This window comes from Trachinotus anak, unplaced genomic scaffold (genome assembly GCF_046630095.1).
Source record: "Trachinotus anak isolate AG129_WGS33_773 ecotype Australia unplaced genomic scaffold, CSIRO_AGI_Tana_v1 ptg000016l, whole genome shotgun sequence".
NCBI classification, from domain to species: domain Eukaryota; kingdom Metazoa; phylum Chordata; class Actinopteri; order Carangiformes; family Carangidae; genus Trachinotus; species Trachinotus anak.
Window position 1 is genome coordinate 21,101,559 of NW_027273867.1, and position 20,081 is coordinate 21,121,639.

General features: G+C 41.0%; 2 protein-coding genes across 11 annotated transcripts in view; both read right to left on the bottom strand.

Moving 5' to 3' along the window:
* nfatc1 (nuclear factor of activated T cells 1) overlaps positions 1-1,409 on the bottom strand; it is a 41,712-nt gene extending 40,303 nt beyond the window's left edge. The window contains exon 1 of the mRNA XM_071500132.1: positions 943-1,409. Within this exon, the coding sequence (XP_071356233.1) occupies positions 943-961 (19 nt within the window). The 5' untranslated portion in view covers positions 962-1,409. The remainder of the gene's footprint in view (positions 1-942) is intronic.
* Positions 1,410-4,217: 2,808 nt separating this feature from the next.
* atp9b (ATPase phospholipid transporting 9B) overlaps positions 4,218-20,081 on the bottom strand; it is a 47,334-nt gene continuing 31,470 nt past the window's right edge. For 7 of the 10 annotated variants that reach the window (XM_071500119.1, XM_071500121.1, XM_071500120.1 and 4 more), the window contains 12 exons: positions 19,470-19,553; positions 18,598-18,768; positions 18,258-18,356; positions 18,031-18,120; positions 17,563-17,707; positions 16,906-16,970; positions 16,317-16,472; positions 15,969-16,033; positions 15,708-15,816; positions 15,534-15,591; positions 14,169-14,399; positions 10,920-13,024 (listed from right to left, as the gene is read on the bottom strand). In XM_071500119.1, coding sequence (XP_071356220.1) covers positions 12,888-13,024; positions 14,169-14,399; positions 15,534-15,591; positions 15,708-15,816; positions 15,969-16,033; positions 16,317-16,472; positions 16,906-16,970; positions 17,563-17,707; positions 18,031-18,120; positions 18,258-18,356; positions 18,598-18,768; positions 19,470-19,553 — 1,410 coding nt within the window. In that variant the 3' untranslated portion in view covers positions 10,920-12,887. Of the gene's footprint in view, positions 4,391-10,919; positions 13,025-13,420; positions 13,454-14,168; positions 14,400-15,533; positions 15,592-15,707; positions 15,817-15,968; positions 16,034-16,316; positions 16,473-16,905; positions 16,971-17,562; positions 17,708-18,030; positions 18,121-18,257; positions 18,357-18,597; positions 18,769-19,469; positions 19,554-20,081 lie in introns of those variants that run through there. The other 3 variants (XM_071500127.1, XM_071500118.1, XM_071500126.1) reach the window with 3 other exon arrangements.

The following is a 20,081-nucleotide window of genomic DNA, read 5'->3' on the forward strand; positions in this document are numbered from 1 at the left end:
TTTCATGTTCCAACTGCCTTCGAAAATAAACACAGGAGGGACGTGTTTCGTTTATTTGCATGCTGTAAAGGTGCACGCCGCACTGAGCCGGGAGGGAAGCTCATGGTCTCGTGCCAACGCTCCTGCTGGCTCATATGAAACTCTGCCCGTCTGTGGCGCAGAGCTGAGGTCACATGCAGGGGCAGAGGAGGGGGGACATGGGAACCAGAGTTGTGGTTCTATGGTGCACGAGGCTGGGTGAATGTGACCACAGTGGAGCACACTGATACGGATGGAGACGACAGGCAGATGCAGCCAGACAGCCTGCAGTCACCACAGCTCCTGTCTGCTGTAAATTAAAGAGAATTAGGGGCCCCAACCATAAAGACCATGACGTCAGTGTTGCACCATATGACTCCTTGCAATAAAATACATTTAATGCTGCTTGCGGTGTGTGACACAGTAGCACTGAAATGTTTGTTTTCTGCAATTAGCCTGCTGTGAATTAGCTGACAGGTAGCCTGAGGGGTGGGGGGGTGGGAGAGGGGGGGCTGCTCGGCTCAATACTGGCCTGTGAATCCCTCACAATGTTACCCACAATGCCATGTCAGTCATTAGCGCACGTCCAATTCTGACTATTTTGGGAAACACTTTTTAGTCATGAGAGGCTCTCAGCAGCAGAGCCACGCCCACCTTGCTCTGATCAGCAGGGAGGGGCGCACACTGTATCTACACCACTGCTTTTTTTAATACTAACACTGACTGCAACACCCCGGGGCTGAACACAGGCGGGAGAAAGTGCAGCTCAGACCCCAACTCAGTATAATACCGCGCCTCAATGTGCCACATCCGGGCGCACAGTGTCAGACAGTGATGAGAAGGTGAATAATCGCCACGTTAATAGTTTTACTGCACTGTGATGAACACAGGGAGTCTCCAGTAGTTCATAAAAGTCAAACTCACCCTCTTCAGCTGATTTCATTTTGGTCTTTGAGCAGAGAGAAACGTCTGAGATCAAACTCTGAGTGCAGCTGCAGATGGGAGCGATTCTTTATCCATATAGCGGAGTGTGTGTATATATTCCCCAGCTGTTGCTCAGGATCCTCTGTCGCTGTGTCGCCGCAAACAAACAACCACACTGAGAAATAACAGAGTGAGAAAAAAAAAAGACTTGGTTGAAAAAAACAAAACAAAACAAAACAAAAAACAGCTGTTTTGATTTCAAGCAAAAAGTCGCATCCGAAGTAAAAAAAATGTAAAAGAAAAAACGTCTGAACGAGTTGCGGGGAAAAATATTAAAACATGAGGAATAAAGTCATGACTGGTGCGGAGCAGTTCTCTCACAAGAAGCTCTTTTCGTCGCCGTGTTGAGATATCTGACGCTGGGTCGGTGTCGGGGGATCCTGGCTGCGCTGGGCGCTGTGACGCACTGCTCCGGCGCACACAGGACCTCTGCGCTTTTAAACCCGGGGATCACCTCGGCGGCGGCGACGCACCGCCCCACCAACTCTGACGCATGTACGCGTCCGACCACCAGATGGGTCCAATGGAGTTCCTCTCTGAACACTGGGGTTTCCAGAGGCGAAGGAGGCCGATTAGCGGAGCTGGCAGTGAAGCCTGAAGTCTACGAGATGAGTAAAGTAAGCCTCGCACCGGGAGAGCCAAATGCAATCCTCCAGTGTTTGGGGAAAAAAAACATCCTATACAGATCCTGCTAAAGCTAATCCAGCAGGTTTAGAGCCAGAGTGAACATCCTACTGAGTATAAACATTGGAATAACTGGAGTTAAAATGACACAGCGCAGTATAAAACACCAGGATCTGCCGGGTGACAGATGATAAAAGAAATCTTCTGACTCAAACCATGTACCCATGATCAGTGACTGACTTAATGGGCATGAACAGCGTTAATCTGCACTTTCCACCCACTTTCTCTACAATATCTGTCCCCCTGGCATCATTTACAAAGGAGTCATCAATGCGCTGCACATGAAATCTCCTAAATCAAGATTTATGTGCAGACTAATCCTCACGAGCATTTTACATGAAACTGCTGCCATTTCACCCTGAAAGAGCTATTCATCAACTGGTTACAGCAGATGAATGCTCAGCTAAAGGGTGCTGGGTCGTCAGGTTGCAGCTGGATCAGCGGCAGATACAAGGACAGGTGAGCAGAGACATGCCAGAACATATAGCACAAGCCCTGATTCACGAGACATGTGTAGAACATAAAACTTCCTTCAGATCTTGTATAGGCGTCTCATGGGGTTTTGAAGTTATTGCAAAGGCAAATAATTCCTTTTCCACTTCTTCCTGACAGACTGCACGTCTGCGGGGCACAAAACACATAATTATCCATACTTGCATAGAAGCACTATATAAAAATCAAGTCCCATACCCCATCATTTGACACGCTGAACTGAGAATCTTCATAGAGTTTTCCATAGGCCGCTCTCTGCGGTTGGCGTTTACTTATTCGGCTTCTCTCTCCTCAGCGCATTCAGTCCCAGCAGGCCGGGTTGTTGCTATCTTTGGCGGGTCTGGACCTTTCAGCAGCTGGCAGCAGGCCCGTGGTTTCTGTGATGACAATAGTCACATGGTGGCTCTTGAAGAGTCTTGTCCATCCCTGGAGGTGGGAATCTACTTTGCAGCACTGCAGCATCTTATCATCTGGCCCTAGTTGGTGTGATCCTTAGTGGTGGTGGAGTGTCACGCCACAGCCACTCTCAGCTGGGGTGGGGTGTTATGGTGTGTCTTCATTTAGAGGTCATATTTCCTGGTTGCCTTTAAACTCAAGTGTCCAAGTAATTTTTTCATGCAGTACAGTCTACTTCCTGTTTCCTGTTTTGGAATCATTTTCTGCCATGTGCTTCAGGAAATTTGTTTTGGGCATTCTCCCCTGTGTATGTTCCAAGGCTGAATGGATTAGAGGAATGACTTGTACATCCACTATTTCCCTCAGAAAAATAAGATTATCTTGTGCAAAAGGTGATTCCTGCAAATTGCTCTTGCATTTAGGACATTTAATGAGGCAGAACATCAAACCACAACTGCAGTCCTTGAAAACCTTCATGAGAATTTGAGTCCTCGGTCAAAAAGAGCAGATATCTTAAGTGCCTCTCTTGCACAGCTGAATTTACTGACAGATGTAACAGTGTAATAACTGAAGACACTTACTACACTGAGAGGTGTTTGGCATCGTAGGCAGGGAACAAGCTCAAAGGCTTTTGCAAAGAGGCAGCGGCACATTTGAAGACTATGCAGCACAGACTTCATTCCACAAGAGTTAGACATCATTCATGATCCCAATTAAAAAAAAAAAAAGAAGAAGAAGAAGAAGAAAAAGATACCAAGACTAATAGTCTACAGTCACGCTAGTGGCTCTGGGAGGCTGCACTTAAAGACAGGAGTGTTTTGAGGTAAATGCTAAAACCATTGAGCTAACATGCTCACAATGACATGTCAAACATGTTGATGTTTAGCAGTCATAATGTTCACCATCTTAGTTTAGCGTATTAGCATGCTAGCATTTGCTAATTAGCATTAAACACAAAAGAGCTGAGGCTGATGGAAATGTCGTTAGTTAGATGTTAGTCTACATATATTGAATCGACCACTGTGGTCATTGTTTAAATTCTTATGTGTCTCACCTAAAAGCACCTTTCGATGTGTTTCATTGGGTGGCATGATGGGAAGCAGCAAGTAAAGGAAAAACCTGCAAAGGACTAAGAAATATAAGAGCGAGATGTATTTCTACAAAATGCAAATCGCTACAGTGTGCATGTGTCCGACTCCTTACTATATCAGTATCATGGTGCAAACTACTTCTTGTACTACACATATAACTCTTCGTCCAACTGCATGCTTGTCTTCATAGGGTGACCTCCTCCCCTTTGGCAAAACAGTTTCAGAAATCAGCTTTTAATCCACCTTTGTCTCCATTGTGCAACTCGATGGCATGCATGCCCTACATCCAAAGCAATATTCTCTTCTCACCCATTGGGATCTCACTTTGGCCGAGCTTCCTCTGCAACAGAGAATCTGAGGGAGTGACGACACTTGTGAAATCCTAGCTGTCTGTTTCATCATGGGGACGTGGCTCGGTGGCTCCCCAGTCATTTAAAGAACCCCACTTGTTTCTTTGACCTCATGGAAATCTCTCATCAGAGTTGGGGGGGCAAAAGAGAGGGAGGGGGACTCACCACTCCACAGTTATGTGTAACTGAAACATGTGCTGCAGTAAACACTTCCACCCGTCTGCAGTTAATAAATAGCCCTGCTGCTGATTGACTCGTGGACTTGTCTACGTCAGGGCGGTGCTGGGGCTCGTAGTTTTTCCAGCCAGGCCTGGTGCTGGTTAGTGGACACCTTGGTAACAGGCCACTACAGACCGGATGGATCCAGAGCCACAACTGAAAAAAGGGCACAGTAGATAATGAGAAACAACACCAATGTCCTGTGTTGATAACGCAGACACAGCAGAGTGAACAGAGGACTCACTTTGATATCAACAAAGCTGCTTTTCACTGACACTGACAACAGATGCTGAAGTGATTAATACCAGAGCTGTGTTTTTGTCTTTTGGGCATGTCTAAATCAAGCATCAAGTCAACTGAGACAACTCCCTGTAAAATCTCAAGTCAAGTCTTGTCAAAAGTAAAGTCTCAGGTCTCAAGTTCTTTAAGGCAAGTCCAAGTCACGTCACATGTTTTCCAGGTCTCTGAGTACTGACTATTAAAACAGTGACATTTTCCTCTCAAAGTCATATTAACTGTGTTTTTTAAAAAAATATATTTTTACATAACTGTCTGGGACTGTCCTGTTAAACCACAGGCCTAATAATAAAGTATTTGGCTTGTATGTCTCTCGAAATCCAGCTTATTACTGTCAAAACTTGAGATTTAAGTTTTTCTTTTTGCTTTAAAGTCAAATCAAGTCTTCAGGGAGTCAAGTCTCACAGAAATCAAATTGAAGTCTTTACTTTTGCGACTGAAAGCTGCACTAATGGATCATTTGTTATTAACAAATCAAATTACTATGTGGAATGTAAAATCATTTGTAGTGGAGAAAAAAATCAGCATGTGACTGCAGCTTCCCTCAGCTCCACAGAGGGTTTTGGAGTCTTTTATCTCACAGTTTTATTTTTCACGGCCTGAAACTCTCAACAAGCTTGTTTTAAGTGGCAGCAGGCAGCTGTTGCAGCTCCACCAAAAGGCAGCGACTAGATAGTGAACACAGTGGAGCAAGTAACAGCTAAAGAGCCAGATATTTCCTGCAGGAGAAGATGGAGAGCAAAACAGAGCTAAAAGGAGAGTGAATATTGGACTTTCATGCATTGATCGGCCAGAAACATGACTCCAAGTGAATATTAATGTTGCTCCATGTTTGCTAGATGTGTAAATATTTGCTAAGAACTCAATTCAATTTAAAAACTGACCATATGTTAATCTAATCTGTGACGGCAGGTTTACTTTAACACCAGGCTAAAAGCAGTGTTTCAATGTCCTTTATGGTTGAAAGTGTGTTAGTGTGCTCTGTTGTACCTGCAGCCACACCTGACAGTGATGTCACAGTGTACTGAGTGCAGGTCTACATCACTGAAGCAAAGCGAGGAGTCGCTCTTTAATACAAAGACAGACTTTCACACGCAGAATTTAGGGTTTAAGGCAGTGATACACAGGCCAATTGTTGGGCAACTTGGATGGACGGCAACCAGCTGTCTCAGATCTGTCACTTTAATCCCACAGGAAAATCTTGTTACTGGGAAACAAGTGATCAGACTCTGTGACACACTTTTGTTGTTTTTCCCAAGAGAATCTATTTAGTTACAAGATTCAATATAGTTGACATGTGACAATGTGTTTTTGCTTTTACAGGATTGTCACATTATAACTGCAGCAGGTTTCAGTGCCTGTGTTTATAGTGAGACCTTCACACTGTGCCAATTTGTGACCTTCACTGTGAGCTAACAGTGCAGCTTAGTGAGGACCTCGCAAAACAGCAACACACTAAACACAACATCCTTTTGGTGCAATCTTTTTTCATAATGAGTGACACAATCACAACTTTTCCAATACATTCTGACCCCACGTCTCACTGTTATCCTCGCTCCCGGGAGCATTGCCCAACTGCGCTTCCCAAAGTTTTGCCCGGTGTATCATCATTTTAAGAGTGTGTGGGAGGGGTAAAGTATCTGAGGTTGGGGGTGGTCTCTCTTGTCACAAACCCACACATTTTTGTCGTCTGCCATCCCCTACGTGGCCACTGCCAAACTTTGCGAATACTCTGCCCGGTATGACGTGGTTTGGCCACAGTGAGGTGGAAAAGACCTCAACTCGCTCTTCTTTCCACAGTTCTAACCCTCAAAATCCAGTGCCTGGCTTTATTTGTGTCTGAACAAAAACACGATGGAACATTGGACGACTTTATAAGTTATTCATAAACTGAGAAACAACCGGCCCAAAATGCTGGCTTTCCCATTGCTGAATCACCTGTTTGTTTTGGAAAAATGAATTGGAAGAAAACTGAAAAAAATGATTACTGTACTTCTTTGTGTTATTGAGCCTTCTCGCACATCCCTCTCACCATATGTGCACCCATAACTGGTATTTTATAGAGTGTGTCTTGATGTAGAATAATGAAACATTAAAAATAAACTTTATGACCACAAATTGAGTTCAGACTGTGACCAGAAAACTGGCTTCGGGGGGAATTAAGTAATCTACAACCTCTATTGGAAACCAAAAAATTTGCAAAAACTTCAAAGGGTTTTGGCACAGCTTACAGTGGCCTGAAAAAAGCCACATGGCACATGAAAGGAAGGTAGTTAGAAGTGAGAACAACAAAAATGTGCAGTGGTGAAGAATCATATCGCCATGTAAAAATACTTCGTGAATAATGCTGCTGTTGCCACTGCTTGAGAACGAAATGTCTCCAGATGTCTCACCACCTGGTAATATAACATATGAGTCATTGGTATTGATCATTTTATAATTGTCAGTTTGATCTATGAGGGAGTAAACATTTTTTGTAACATTAAAAATGCCTGTTTTTTTGTGTTGGATGTTTTGGTGTTATTCACCCGGTCAGGGGAGTGGTGACCCCCACCACCACATGACACCACACCCCACCAACATCCCTGCTCTTTCTTACAGTCAGACTTCCTGTCTCCCATCAATGTTCTCCTTTTTTCTCAGCCGCTGTGACGGAATCCCCTGCTCTGTTTCCTGTTGTGAAGGCCCGTTGCCTGGCTACGGCCGGGGGAGGAGTTTTCAGAGCCGAGGGAGCGTTTGCTGAAGGCCGGGAGGTTCATTTTCTCTCCCTAACGGTCTCAGAGACGTCGTGGAGCTCAGGCACAACACTGAGCAACAGCTCCCCGAGGCACACAGCGCTTTACTGTCTCTCAGCCGTTGGTCATGGTTGCGCAGGCTCCAAATGCCCAAGGTCGTTTGCATAAATCAAGAATAGAGCTAGTGTAACTGCAGGGAAGTGTGGTTACCAAAGACTAGTCTGTTGCTGTGGTACACACTGAGGTGGGCCTGTGAAGTAGCTTGTTGACATGAGGAAGTTTTCTATTGACATCATTCTGGTCTAAAAACATCCTTACAAGCAGTTTCATTGATTACATCAACCCCAGCAAGAGTAAAGATATCTTACTGGGGTACATATTTGTTCACTCTGGTTAGAAAAACAAATTTACATTCTGAGTAAAAGTGACACAAGTGCAGAAACAATATGTCAACACAGAAACGAAACCAGATAGCATATAAATAGTGATAATCACTGAAAGCGTTTAACCCTTTGGAGCCCACCACAGACCACTGTTCGTCTATGTCATCATTTGGGATTTTTGAAGTTGTGTTTTGCTGTATATCCCCAAAACCAACATGACCATTACTATCCTGTGATGTCACTAAATAAGATGATCTACACTGTAAAAAAAATCTGGTGAAAATTGTATAAAAATATTTATTTTTTACATTTTTTGAAGTGTAATGATGCATTTTCAGTTTAAATGCAGGCTGCAGTAAACAACTGTTGAAGTGTCAGTTGATGTGTGGAGGCTAAATGCATTTGAAACATTAACTTGTTGAACTGTTGAAAGAGTAAAATAAAATTAAAGCACTTCAAACAAAAGATAGAAAGAAGTAGTAAGAAACTAAAGTGTTGTTTATTCTGGGTATTTCACCGACAGCAGTGTGGCCCTTGTCAAGAACACCAGGCGGCCGCACTTAAACAACTGAAAAACCTTGCACTAAATAACTGGTCACTTGCCAGATGAAGATGCTGCTCGCTGCTTGGAAAAAACAGTAGCTGATGTTGCAACTGTGATGCATTTTGTGTATGGATAAATAATTGAATGTTTGAAATACTCCCCCAGTTGGACCCTTGAAATGAGGAATAGTCTTGTCTTCCTGAAGATCTCTAAACTCTTCTTCCCCATCAAGCCAGTCAGGGAATATCATTACTGGTAACTTTATCTCTACTGGTTGTTGTTCCTTAATTCAGACAGGGTGCTGTGGAATTTTATAACAAGCCCAGTCAGATGGAATATGGCTACAGAAGCCACTTAGCCGCTTAGTAACAAGATAGCATAATGGCATAATGGCAGGTCTCCCTCCAGCATATAAAAAAGCGGCAAAAATGTGAAAAAAAAAATATACTAATTTGACAAATGTTCCATGCATCTGAAATTTCTGCTGTGTAAGTGTTTTGTATCCCACTTATGGGCTGGATAAAATCTAGTTTAGTCGAGAAGTGTTTTGCAAAAACGCCTCATCCTGGAGGGCTTCAAATTAAATTATGGAGTCATTTGTTTTTTTTATGACATAAGATAATTTGTTGTACAAGAGATGAAACATTAGATTATTAACTTCCATTTTGACAGTGTAACAGCTCCACTGTCATGTTCCTGCACTTACACAATTAAATTTACAGCTGTTTGAGCAACTTCTCCTGCAGAGAAAAGCCTCAGAGTTGTTGTCTGTTGTTGCAGTGGAGGTTTGAACTCCATAGGTTTTACGTAAAGTGTGCACTGCATGTATGTAAACACATGAAAATGTAACTGAAATATAAGAGTTCTTCATAACCTTTTTATGATGAAACAGGAGCTACATAATATCACGTTGAAATAATGATATAATCTTAATTCTTGGTCATTGGATCATCCCTGTGTGTTAAATGTTGCATGTTGAAGAAAGAAATCTGATCCTTTAGTATGTCCAAGTCTGACTGAATGAATAGATTATAAACCCTTTTCGTAAATAATTTTGAAACTATATGATAATGAGTAACATGATCTATTAGGGCAGCATTTCTTTATTATTATTATTATGATAGTAAGATTCTTATATTATTGTGATATTATTGTGTAGCTGTTTTCTCTGTATCTGAAGAACATTAATTTTTTTCTTTTCATCTTTAAGAGCACTTTAAGTTTCCCTGGACTGACCACATGTGAAACTACCTGAGCACTTCGCCTCTTCGTTCCTCTTTATATAAAGAGTTATTTACTAATGACTCAAAACACTTCAGCTCCCTCTTCTCCTGCCTCACTCAGGAACAGATTTTGTGCCTTTAGATGGACTTAAAGGCCACGGTCAGAGTGATCATGGTTGTAAAGAAGCACAAACACACCATTTCTTTGCTGGCATCTTCAATTTTAGATGTTTTTCTGCAAGTTTAAGAGTACAGCTTGGGAGTGTCTCTGCTGCATATAGGTTTATCTTTTAATGCCCAACTCTATGGTCCTGTTTGTGGACCTGAACAGTCTCATCCAGATGGTCTCTAAGGTTTAAATGAAGGGCCAGAAAAAGTCAGTCTTTGAAACTATGAAAATAAGTTTCATGAAGAACTAATATGAGCCAAATCTGTATTAAATTTGAAGTCTTTTAAAAACCCACTATTTTCGGAGCCACTTCAAAAAATGTGCATTTATCTTTCTTCTTGGCTGGGTATAGTATTTCATTCCTGCCCCTGACATGAATAAAGTTTTCTTTCTTCAAAACAATCATAACTTTTTCTTTGTTAATTCGACATAAATTCTAATTATCATCTAGTTTTCTTCTCCATATTTCATAATAAACATAAAAGGAAGGACCTAGACTGATCTCAACATTAAACAGTTTCGTCAAGAAACCATAAATTAATGCTGAAAATCTACATGAGAAGAAGATCATTCCAACAAAGACAAACTGTTCTGTGTTAGTAGAATAAATCATTAGTCACATGAACATTATCCGGCCCATCACTGCTCCTCATGCGGCACAATAACTGCAGCCGGTTTGGAAAAAACACCACAGTGATCTTCCACAGATGCAAATGCTGCAGGAACAGTTAAATACAACCTATAATGCAGCACTTCTTTCCCTCCTGTGGACGCGCAGCTACAAAGTGAAAACAAGGAGATGAAAGCGAACGTTTCTTAACATGTTAAAGCCATCGGACCATCACATCCATCACTGGGTCACCTTTCATCCACAAAGTACTTCCTCCTCTGTGGGGAGAAATTGATAACACATTGTCTGTTTTGCTCAATGGCTGCCTTAGATTACATGGTAGAAGATATCTTTCTCACAGCATACATTAAGTCTTCTTCCATACTGGTCACATTTAAAGGCACAATCTGTAATTACTATATGGTTGGGCTTATTTTACAATGATTTTCTTACTGAGGCCCTCTCTGCATACAGTAAGGCTTCATTATGTAAGGTTTAACACACATTTAGATTTTAAAAACTCACAACATGTGAGAGTTATAAATGTGAACAGGTATTTTGAGGGTCATTAACTATTCATCATTATTATTGCTGCATATCTTAGCCTGACTCAACACTGCTATATGGTTTAAAACATTAAACTCTTACAGAAATCATTTTAACTGCGGCCCTAATGTTTCAATTTACAGCCGTGGGAAGTCACAAACGTTTCTGATGAGACGTGTTAATGCATGAAAAGCAGTGTTTAATGGGGATTATATGAAAATGGTCATGGTCTGTCATGAGCAACAGAAGAGTATATATACATATATGATACACTCAGAGGAATATGCTCCATGTTTTCTCAGTATTTTCACTGACTAAACTAAACATGTCCCTGGTCTGTTCCTCCATCTAGTGGCCACATGATGAATTTCAAGATTGGATAAAACCTCAATGGTCAGAAAATACAGAGGATGAAAACTTTTTGGCATCTGTCGTTTCTTTTTATTACTCATTAATCAATAACAATATTATAAATAACAGACAGTTAGAAATTGCAGTGTAGGACATGGAGAGCAAGTTCACAAGAAAGAACAGTTTATACAACAGCACGTACACATAACACAGACGTGAACAGAAAACACAAGAAACAACATTTGGAATTGCTTCTTGTTAGAATTTAAATCAATTCAAAGCCTAAATGCAATTTGCATTAAAGTTTTGAAGTCGCAGTGACTCTTCTCCAAATATCTACGTCCACTGTTTGTCTCTTCTCTTTCAGTCTAGCTACATTTTACAGTATGGTTGTCGCAATTTAAGCAAAAAGACAACTATGTTTAGGAATGATCAACCTGAGTTTAACTCAATTATGATTCAGAAAAAATGACAACCTGACTAACAAACATAGCTAAACTACAAACATGTAACTAATCAGTTTAACCTTCTCCCATTTGTTTTTTCCCCACTGTGCTCAACACCTGCTTAACACTTAGAGTACACAGAGTGAATGATAAAACTCATTCCCTTTTCAAAAAAAAAAAAAAAGAGCTGAATGTCAACGTCCACCACAGGCCAAAGTCACACAAATGCCCAGTGGAGACAAATTGTCAATAAAGGCCTAAAAATAAACGGCCGTCAGTGTGTTTCAGGGTCCTTCCTTGTGACTTTTAAAGTAGTTTTACCATCAGAAAATGTTGTCCGAGACGAGGAGCAGGATTCAAGCTCCTCAAGTTCAGATCTGACCCAGTGGGTAACAAATCAAACACTAAACAAACTCTCGAACTGATTGTTGAACATCCGATGCTGCAACGCTTCTGTACATGAACATATATCATAATGAGGCACAAAGCGAGCTGCCATATCCTGGCAGGAGGACTGGTGGCCACCGACAAGACTTAATCAAGGCCAAATACGCAGACAACACAACATTTAATGTTGCTTTGGAGTGCTGGTTTTATACTACACAGATGATAGCCTGATGATGTCATTCACCGTCTTAAAAATGTAAAGGACAAACAGCAGCAAATGCACATAGGTTCAGCTTGAAGCCAGTCCCGGGAGATTAGTATCCAGGACAAGTACATACTCTGAATGTCATTGTAGATGATCTTATTTTTGGTTAATGCACATTTGTACAAGAGTTAAATGCAGTGAGGTTTACATTGACAGCAGTAGTAAAGGCTTTATTTACAATAACATTAAAGTAAATCATCTTTTTATCCCTAACAGCAACTCAACACTGTTCAAGGACGCAGGCCAGAAACTGCAATTAATACCTGTAATATAAAATAACACTTAAAAAAATCTGAACTCCACATATAAAAATTTTACAGAAATGCATCAGAACTGTATAAAATGACACTTGAAGCTGATGTGTTTGAATTGCTTTAAAACAAAAGAAGGCAGATCGACCCTCTCTGACAAAATGGGGTCATGTGTTTCAAGCCTTCTAAGTGCAGTCAATTTTTGTGGCAAATTCCATCCTTTTGTAGTCTTTTGCTATGTGCTCTGTGTTTTCAAGTAATCCCAAGTCTCAGTGAAATAAATCCAAAGAATGATTATTCAATTGCTCTCCATTCTTGATTGTTCCAGTGGTTCCTTGACCTCCATGGGTCCATCACTGAGGGTCAGTGAGTAAAAAAAGTGCTGGAAATAGAAAGCTCAGAGAAGCACAAAACTACAAAACAAACACAGGTACTCCAAGTTTGACTCAAGAGGACAGTTTGGAGTAGCTTGGTGGTGAAAACTTGCGCTTCAGGTATTTGATAATGTAAAGAGGAAGACAGCTAACCAGCGTGATGGCGGACACCTTCCACAGGAAAGGCCAAGTCGTGATGAACGACAGGTCTGGGAGAACAAACAGAGATACACTTAGTTAGCTACACGTGTCATGGTTTTGTGTTGTGATTGCACAGGATTATAATTGTTCAGTCAAGTGATGAAAGAGTCATCATCACTTGATTAAAGATAAAAACATGATGCAGCTTAGGAAGTCAAATTTAGATGTTGGTCTTGATGTGTTGGAGTTTGTGTGTTTGTCACAGCAGTAAAATAAGAACTGAACAGTGGAATAAATGATATGACACAAATGACATGACAGCAAAAAGGCCTGCAGTTCATACGACTTTGAAACATTCAAATGAAATTGACATGATGACATTAAATATCATGGGAACATACAGAAATAGCTGATACAGAGTGATGGCTCAGGGGATGAATTTAATTTACAGGCTGCACACCTACCAAGAAAAGCTCCAAACGACACCCTGCCTATGCCTGTTGCCAACATACAGAAGCAAAAGAGGTGCAGCAGAAACAGAGTGAGTGCAGTGCAAAAACAACAGCAGTGAAGAGAGAAACACAGAGGGACAGGCAGAACAAGAAGGGGAGGGAGGCAGTAAAAGCACAGAGCTGAAGGCTGAACTACTGCACAACACACAGGTGCCACATAGAATTACATCAAAATCAACTGAAAGCAGGTGCAGTGAAGAAGACCGAGGCCCCTTGAAGTGTTCAGCTTGTTCAATCCTGGGCTACAAAGCAGAGTTATCCTTCCACTGTACTGAAAGCTCACTGCCAGTTGTAGTAAGTAAACACGAGAGACAGCCTGAAACAATAAACCCATTAGTTGATCCTCTATTTTCAGGTAAAAATACCAAATATTTCCTGTATTCTGCTTTTTAAATGTGAGGATTTGTTGCTTTTCTTCATCATGCATGATAGTAAACTGAATTTCTTTGGGTTTTTGACGTTTGGTCTAAACACTAATGTGAAGACGTCACCTTGTGTTCGGGGGAATCTTGATAATTTTTCTCTATTTTCTGACATTTTATGGACAAAACAAGAATAAGTTAACTGCTGTTGTACCAAAACCTGGTCTTGTGCAACCTTGCTCATAGTTTTATTTCTAAATTATTAAAGTTATCTTCAAAGGTAAAATGTTATATCAACTGTAAGTACAACAAAACCTGTGAAAAAATGCAGTACCTACCAAAGTACTCGTTGAGGAAGGCGAGTGAAGCGAGGTAGCAGCCGAGACTGAAGAACTCGGCCACCACCATGAGCCAGTGCCAGGTACGAATCGTCAGTGCCACCATCAGCAGCTCCGTCAGGATGAGCGCTGTGAAGGAGATAGCGACCACGTGCACGAACTCCGACTCGAACAGCAGCATTGCACCGTACATGAGGATGCCACCTGGTGGCGCCCAAGGAAACACATCGACTAAATCACGTCAAATCGGACCAATGAAGTTTATTCGCTTTTGAGAAGATAAAAACGTCTGAATTGAATCAATGTCAAGGAGTTGAGTTGAGAATCTTTGTCAACAGTGGCTCTGCACCATTTAGTTCGTGTTGGTTTTAACCTGTTTTAACAACTCAGAACTGACATAGAAACAAGAAATCAAATACACTTAAGTGCACAAAAACTATTCAAAATACTTTATTAAGACTTAAATTGTGCCATCTATCATCCATTTGGGACTAGTGTTGCCCAAGTAGCCTGTGAGAAATCCCAAAAAGTATTTTTAAAATATAATTCAGCAAGAGGTCAGTTCTGCCCAGTACAACTGGGATAATTAGAACTGCTTGACTGGGACGTTGAGTTGAGGATTATTGTGTCTGGAGATAAGCACTGATTCAATAACACTATTTATGAGAAAAGATGCACAATGTGCTCTAGTGTCTCAGTCTAGTAAAAGTCTTTAAGCACTCAGACACTCACTCATCTCTTGGTGCCAACTGTATCTTGATAGTCTTTCATTTTATCATAACGCTACACAAATTGAGTTTAACAGCCTATAACTGATCGCATAATTACTTTTTCATACAGTCTTCCTACAGTGCATTCCAGCGAGTCAAACTCTGTAATAAATTAAGCCAGATTGGTGCCTAATATTTTCCTCCTGTGCTGTTGTCCTCTCATATCGTCTTCTTTTTTTTTTCCACAGACTCTGTATTGGCCTTTAATTAAAAACCTCGAGCTGTCAGGAAGTCACGCTCGAGCAGGAACATAGATCTTTCTCACGCTGCATGGCTTAGCGATTACAGAAATATCGATTTACTGGACGGACAAAAGGCTGCATGTAAAAGCAGATGGTGGTTGGAAACCTAAGATACTGAGAAACCGACTATCTGAGAGTTTGGAGGGGCCCGGGGACTGTGGTACTAGACACAGTAGAAATGATGAAATGGTGGTTGAGGAGTTGCATTGACAGTTGCTTATGCCAGACTGGTCGTTCTTTAAAGCTACGGTCACATTATGGTTGTTTCTGCTAAAAACATACTAATGTTTTCATCTGCAGATCACAGTGAATGATGGTCAGATATAACTTTAAGAAAGAGTCTGTTCACCTACCTTGATAGATACTGATCAAAACCCAAATGAGGAAAGTCTTGAAAGATAATGAACGCCCCTGAAAGAGAGAATCATCATCAGTGAGTAAAACTACTTTCACACAGCTAAAAGCTGTCAGGGGAAGAAAACAAGGACAACAAAGGACAACACACAAACTGCAAAAAGGGAACATACCTTTGTGAGGTCTTTATAAAGCTCTGGGTAGAGCAGAGCCATCTCAGGCTTCACATCTTGGTCCAGAACCAGGGAGAACACTGGGAACATGGTGTAGATGGTGGCATACCTGCACAGAGCAGAGGTGTGTGCAGAGAAATGAACAAAGTTTAGTTTAGATGGAGAGGATGTGCAATAAAAAAAACATGCATTACATTATTCACATGGGCTGTGTTGCTGTATAGTTTCTGGCCACATGAGATTTTTGGACAAGGCACATACCCAACCATGAGGAAACCCTGGTACAACGGCACAGAGGCAAAGAAGAATATGGAGGAGAAGACGGCCTGAGGATAGAAAACAAAAAAAATAGTGTCACAAAGTTAGTGAGTTGGGAAGTTTATTGTCACCAATGTGGAAAATTGTCTTTGGCTTCACCACACAGCACAAATTAAAACAAGACAACTAATTAAGAACAGACATCAAGAGCTAAACATCAGCAAACATGATTTAAACTTAGTGATAAAAACAAAAAACAATTTAATTCTCAAAAAGTTGTGTTAAATCATGAGGTGACACTGATTTTTAATTCAACAAATAAAATCCCTTGTCAGTGTTTGAACACTGTACCTGCATGGTGGAGATGATCATGCCTCTGTGCATGACAAACTGACCCAGCGCTGCAGAGCGCTTGTAGCTGTTCCTGCCATGAACCATAAGCAGGCGACCAATGTGCTTAAACTGAGTGATGGAGAAGTCTGCAGCCAGAGACGCTTGCTTCCCTTCCTGTTTGGAGAAACAAACAAGTATAAAGACACAGTGATTCTGCTGAGTTACACAGCGCACGCAACCACATCAGTGTCAAATCCTCCTGAAACACTTGATATAAACCTAAAATTGATAACAAATGCAAATACAATGAGTGAACTGAGTTTCAAAGGAAGCAATAGACATGTCTATAGATATGTATTCATGCTGTTAAATACTGTTTCAGTGTCCTCAAAGTAAGACATGTGGCCTTCAGAGAAAAATAACATCAAACTGCTAAACAATTTGCTGCAGTAGAACAAGTACAAACTATTTCACTGGTAATTTAATTGATGGCTTATTATGTTCATTTAAATATACAAGAGCTCCTCTGATTATATCAGGTAATAGGGCCTAATCCAGGATAACACTTGAGGTCTGTATTCACTTGTGTGTTTATGGAAGTCATTACCTTTCCTTCAATTCCAATACCACAGTGTGCAGCCTGGATCATGCTGACATCATTTCCTCCATCACCTGACACAAAACAGAAAAACACATTAAAAAAAAGCTACACGTTATTTCACAACATATGCTCGAGGTTATGAAAGGAACAGACAGAGATACAGGAGGTGACTATCTTACTGAGCTTTGACTGCCATCTTGTGGATCAAAGGAGTAACAGAAGTGATGTAAGACTCACACTGTATATAATATTTGCTCTGGTGTCTGTCTTTCTGAGTGCATTTTTACATCTGTGTGTGTCTGTGTGTTAAATATACAACCAATCAGAGCCTGAAGACATTTTCAGGACCTTGCTTAACACTCCTGCAGTTAAATAGACACATCTGTGCTATGACAGATCAGTAGCTGGTCAATTAAGCGGCGTGCTCTGGAGCACTTTCAAAGAGATTACCAGTTCACCTTCTTCAAGCCATCAGACAAACTATCAAACAATCCACTGCAGTGGTTGTTTAATTAATCTGTCCAATGGATTGTTTTACACTTTGTCAAATACTGTCCTCCCTGAGGTATATGAGCTGTATCCACACAGACATTTTTCCCCAATGAAAGGATTTCCCAGGCCAGCATCGGTCCGGGCTGCTGCCATGTATCTGTCAACGCTCACCTATGGCGCAGGTTCTGTTGGCCGTGTGCTGCTGGAGGAGCGTGACAATGTGGGCCTTCTGAGTCGGGGAGCAGCGACAGCAGACCACTGCTGGACACTGACACGCCAGCTCCACAAACTCATGCTCGTAATACCTCAAACACACCTGCAACACCACAAAGAAAAGGATATAAAACATTATTTACTGGACACTAAAAGTTACTTTTTTGATCAGTTTGACTTGCAGACCATTGCTAAACCTTTTAAACCAATAAAATAATCAGTTTTCTTCAAATAAAAACTCCTGCTTAGCTGTTTTTTTACTAAAGGCCTTGGTTGAACTCCAAAGTATTAGTTTTGGCTGAGAAGTACTTTTTATTCTCTCATGGCCTTTTTGGCTGCATCCTCAGCATCATCTGTTGTACAAGTAAAATGTCACTGTGTGCTGTGTTGTGTTGTGCTGTGTTGTGCTGTGTTGTGCTGTAGTACCTCTAAGGAGTCTCCAGAGATGACCAGAGCACAGTCATGTTTCCTTCTGAAGGCGTTGAGCTCCAGATGGGCCTCTCCTCTGTTTGAGACCTGCTCAAGAGCCACACAATCAAATTAGCCACAAGAACATTTAGGGGTCTTTGTTATCTCCCATTGAGGAGGCGCATTATGGTCACAAAGTTCTGGGACGTGTGAAACAGACAAGAGAGCCAAGTAAGACAACGTACCGGTCTGAAGACGTGGATGTCCTGGTTTCTGGAGACCAAGTGGGAGCTTTTGGCGATGCATGTAGCCGTCTCAAGCTTGTCCCCCGTCAACATCCAAATCTAAGAGAACAAGATGCAGGTGGATTGAAGATGTGGCCGTTTGAACTTTACGTATAATAATAATCATCAGAATTCTTCATCAAATACCTATACTAATGATTCCTAATTACCACAAATTTCAAGAGGGAGAATAACATTTTTCTCTTTTCTGTGTTTTCACTGAATCCTCACTGAAGTCTGAGTGGTTTACATCACATTTCTCTCTTACAGAACCAACTCATTGTTATTTTCCTTTGCTAACCTTGATGCCAGCGTTCCTCAGCAGCTCCAGTGTGGGCCTGACATCCGCTTGGAGCTGGTCTTCCACACCAGTCAGACACAAAAGCTCCATCTCCCTTTCTAGGCTCTCCACCACTGCTGCAACCTTCAGAGTTCGGTCATGGATGCTGAGCTTTGCCTGGTTGTAGCGATTCTGCAGAGAGGGAGGAAAAAAGATGAGACAAAAGTGGTGTAAAAAAGGGTTTGAAAATACCAAATACTAAACAGAGCTGTTCAAAAATGCTGCAACTAAAATTTAAAACGTATTTCCAACTTAAGGGGAGGAAATAAGACCCACGAGCTGATGATGTTGAAAAACCAAACTTTTAGGTTTTTTAAGATAAATACTTGGATATAGATGATGACAGCATTTTGAGGATTACTATTTGTTTTAGATTTAGAGGAAATGTTTAAGACAATATTATTTGTAATGTGGATTTGATGGTGAAACAGACAGAGGCATTTAAAGTTCATTTCAGCTTGAGGGTATGTGTTTCCTTTTTTTTGGGTTTATCTAGACCTTTTGTATTTGTCTACACAGCAAAATCAATGAAACATATAACAAGTCTTTTCAGACAGTATATCCACATCTGCAGTGCTACTCCCCAGGAGCTGTAAACAGACTTCAATGTGTAAAATCTTTAAGGATGAAGAAAAAAAAACAAAATTTAAACTAGTTTATGAAATTAGGAACAACAAACTCCCAGATAAAACACATCCTGATGTTGATATTTTTATTAATATATCACTCAGCTCTGTGTCCAATTCAGAGAAAAAAATGAAAGAGATTTATTGAAGGAAGCAGACAGCACAGAGAGCAGGAGGAAAGACGTGTACATCAGGGTTCATCCGTACCTCAAAGTCCTGATACTGCTCCTCAGACAGAGACTTCTTGGCCACCACCAGCGTCCTCAGACCTTCTCTGGCCATGTTCCCACACTGATGGAAAGGAGAGGATGATGTGAGTAAACAGGATAATTCTCAACATCAAGCACTTTTGGGATTCTTTATTTCTTGAATTTGAGGATTTATGTTATTTAAAATAAATGTTTATGTTTGTTTAAGTATGTCTTTCCCCCACAGGACTGATTTAAATCAAATATGGGGCAGATCATCTATTCTATCAGAGCAGCTGCTGTATAAGTACACCATGTACAGTAAAGTCAATAGCGGCATATTGTTACCAACACCAAAAGAAATCAATATTGAATAACATAGCCCCTGGTGAAATTCAGAGGACACAGTAAAACAAAGGCATGCATGGCGGTTTATTTTTGATATGAAACAGCAATGGGGCGAATCTGTCCTGTTGATTGGTTATTGACAAGCACAGTAACCGTAGCGCCGGCTGATTTGACAGCAGGATTTTACAGCCAACAGGACATCATTAGCACCATTGTTCAAGAATATGACATACTGTAATTACTTCAACTTTATCTAGGTCACTAATTAAATCAAAAGCTGCCC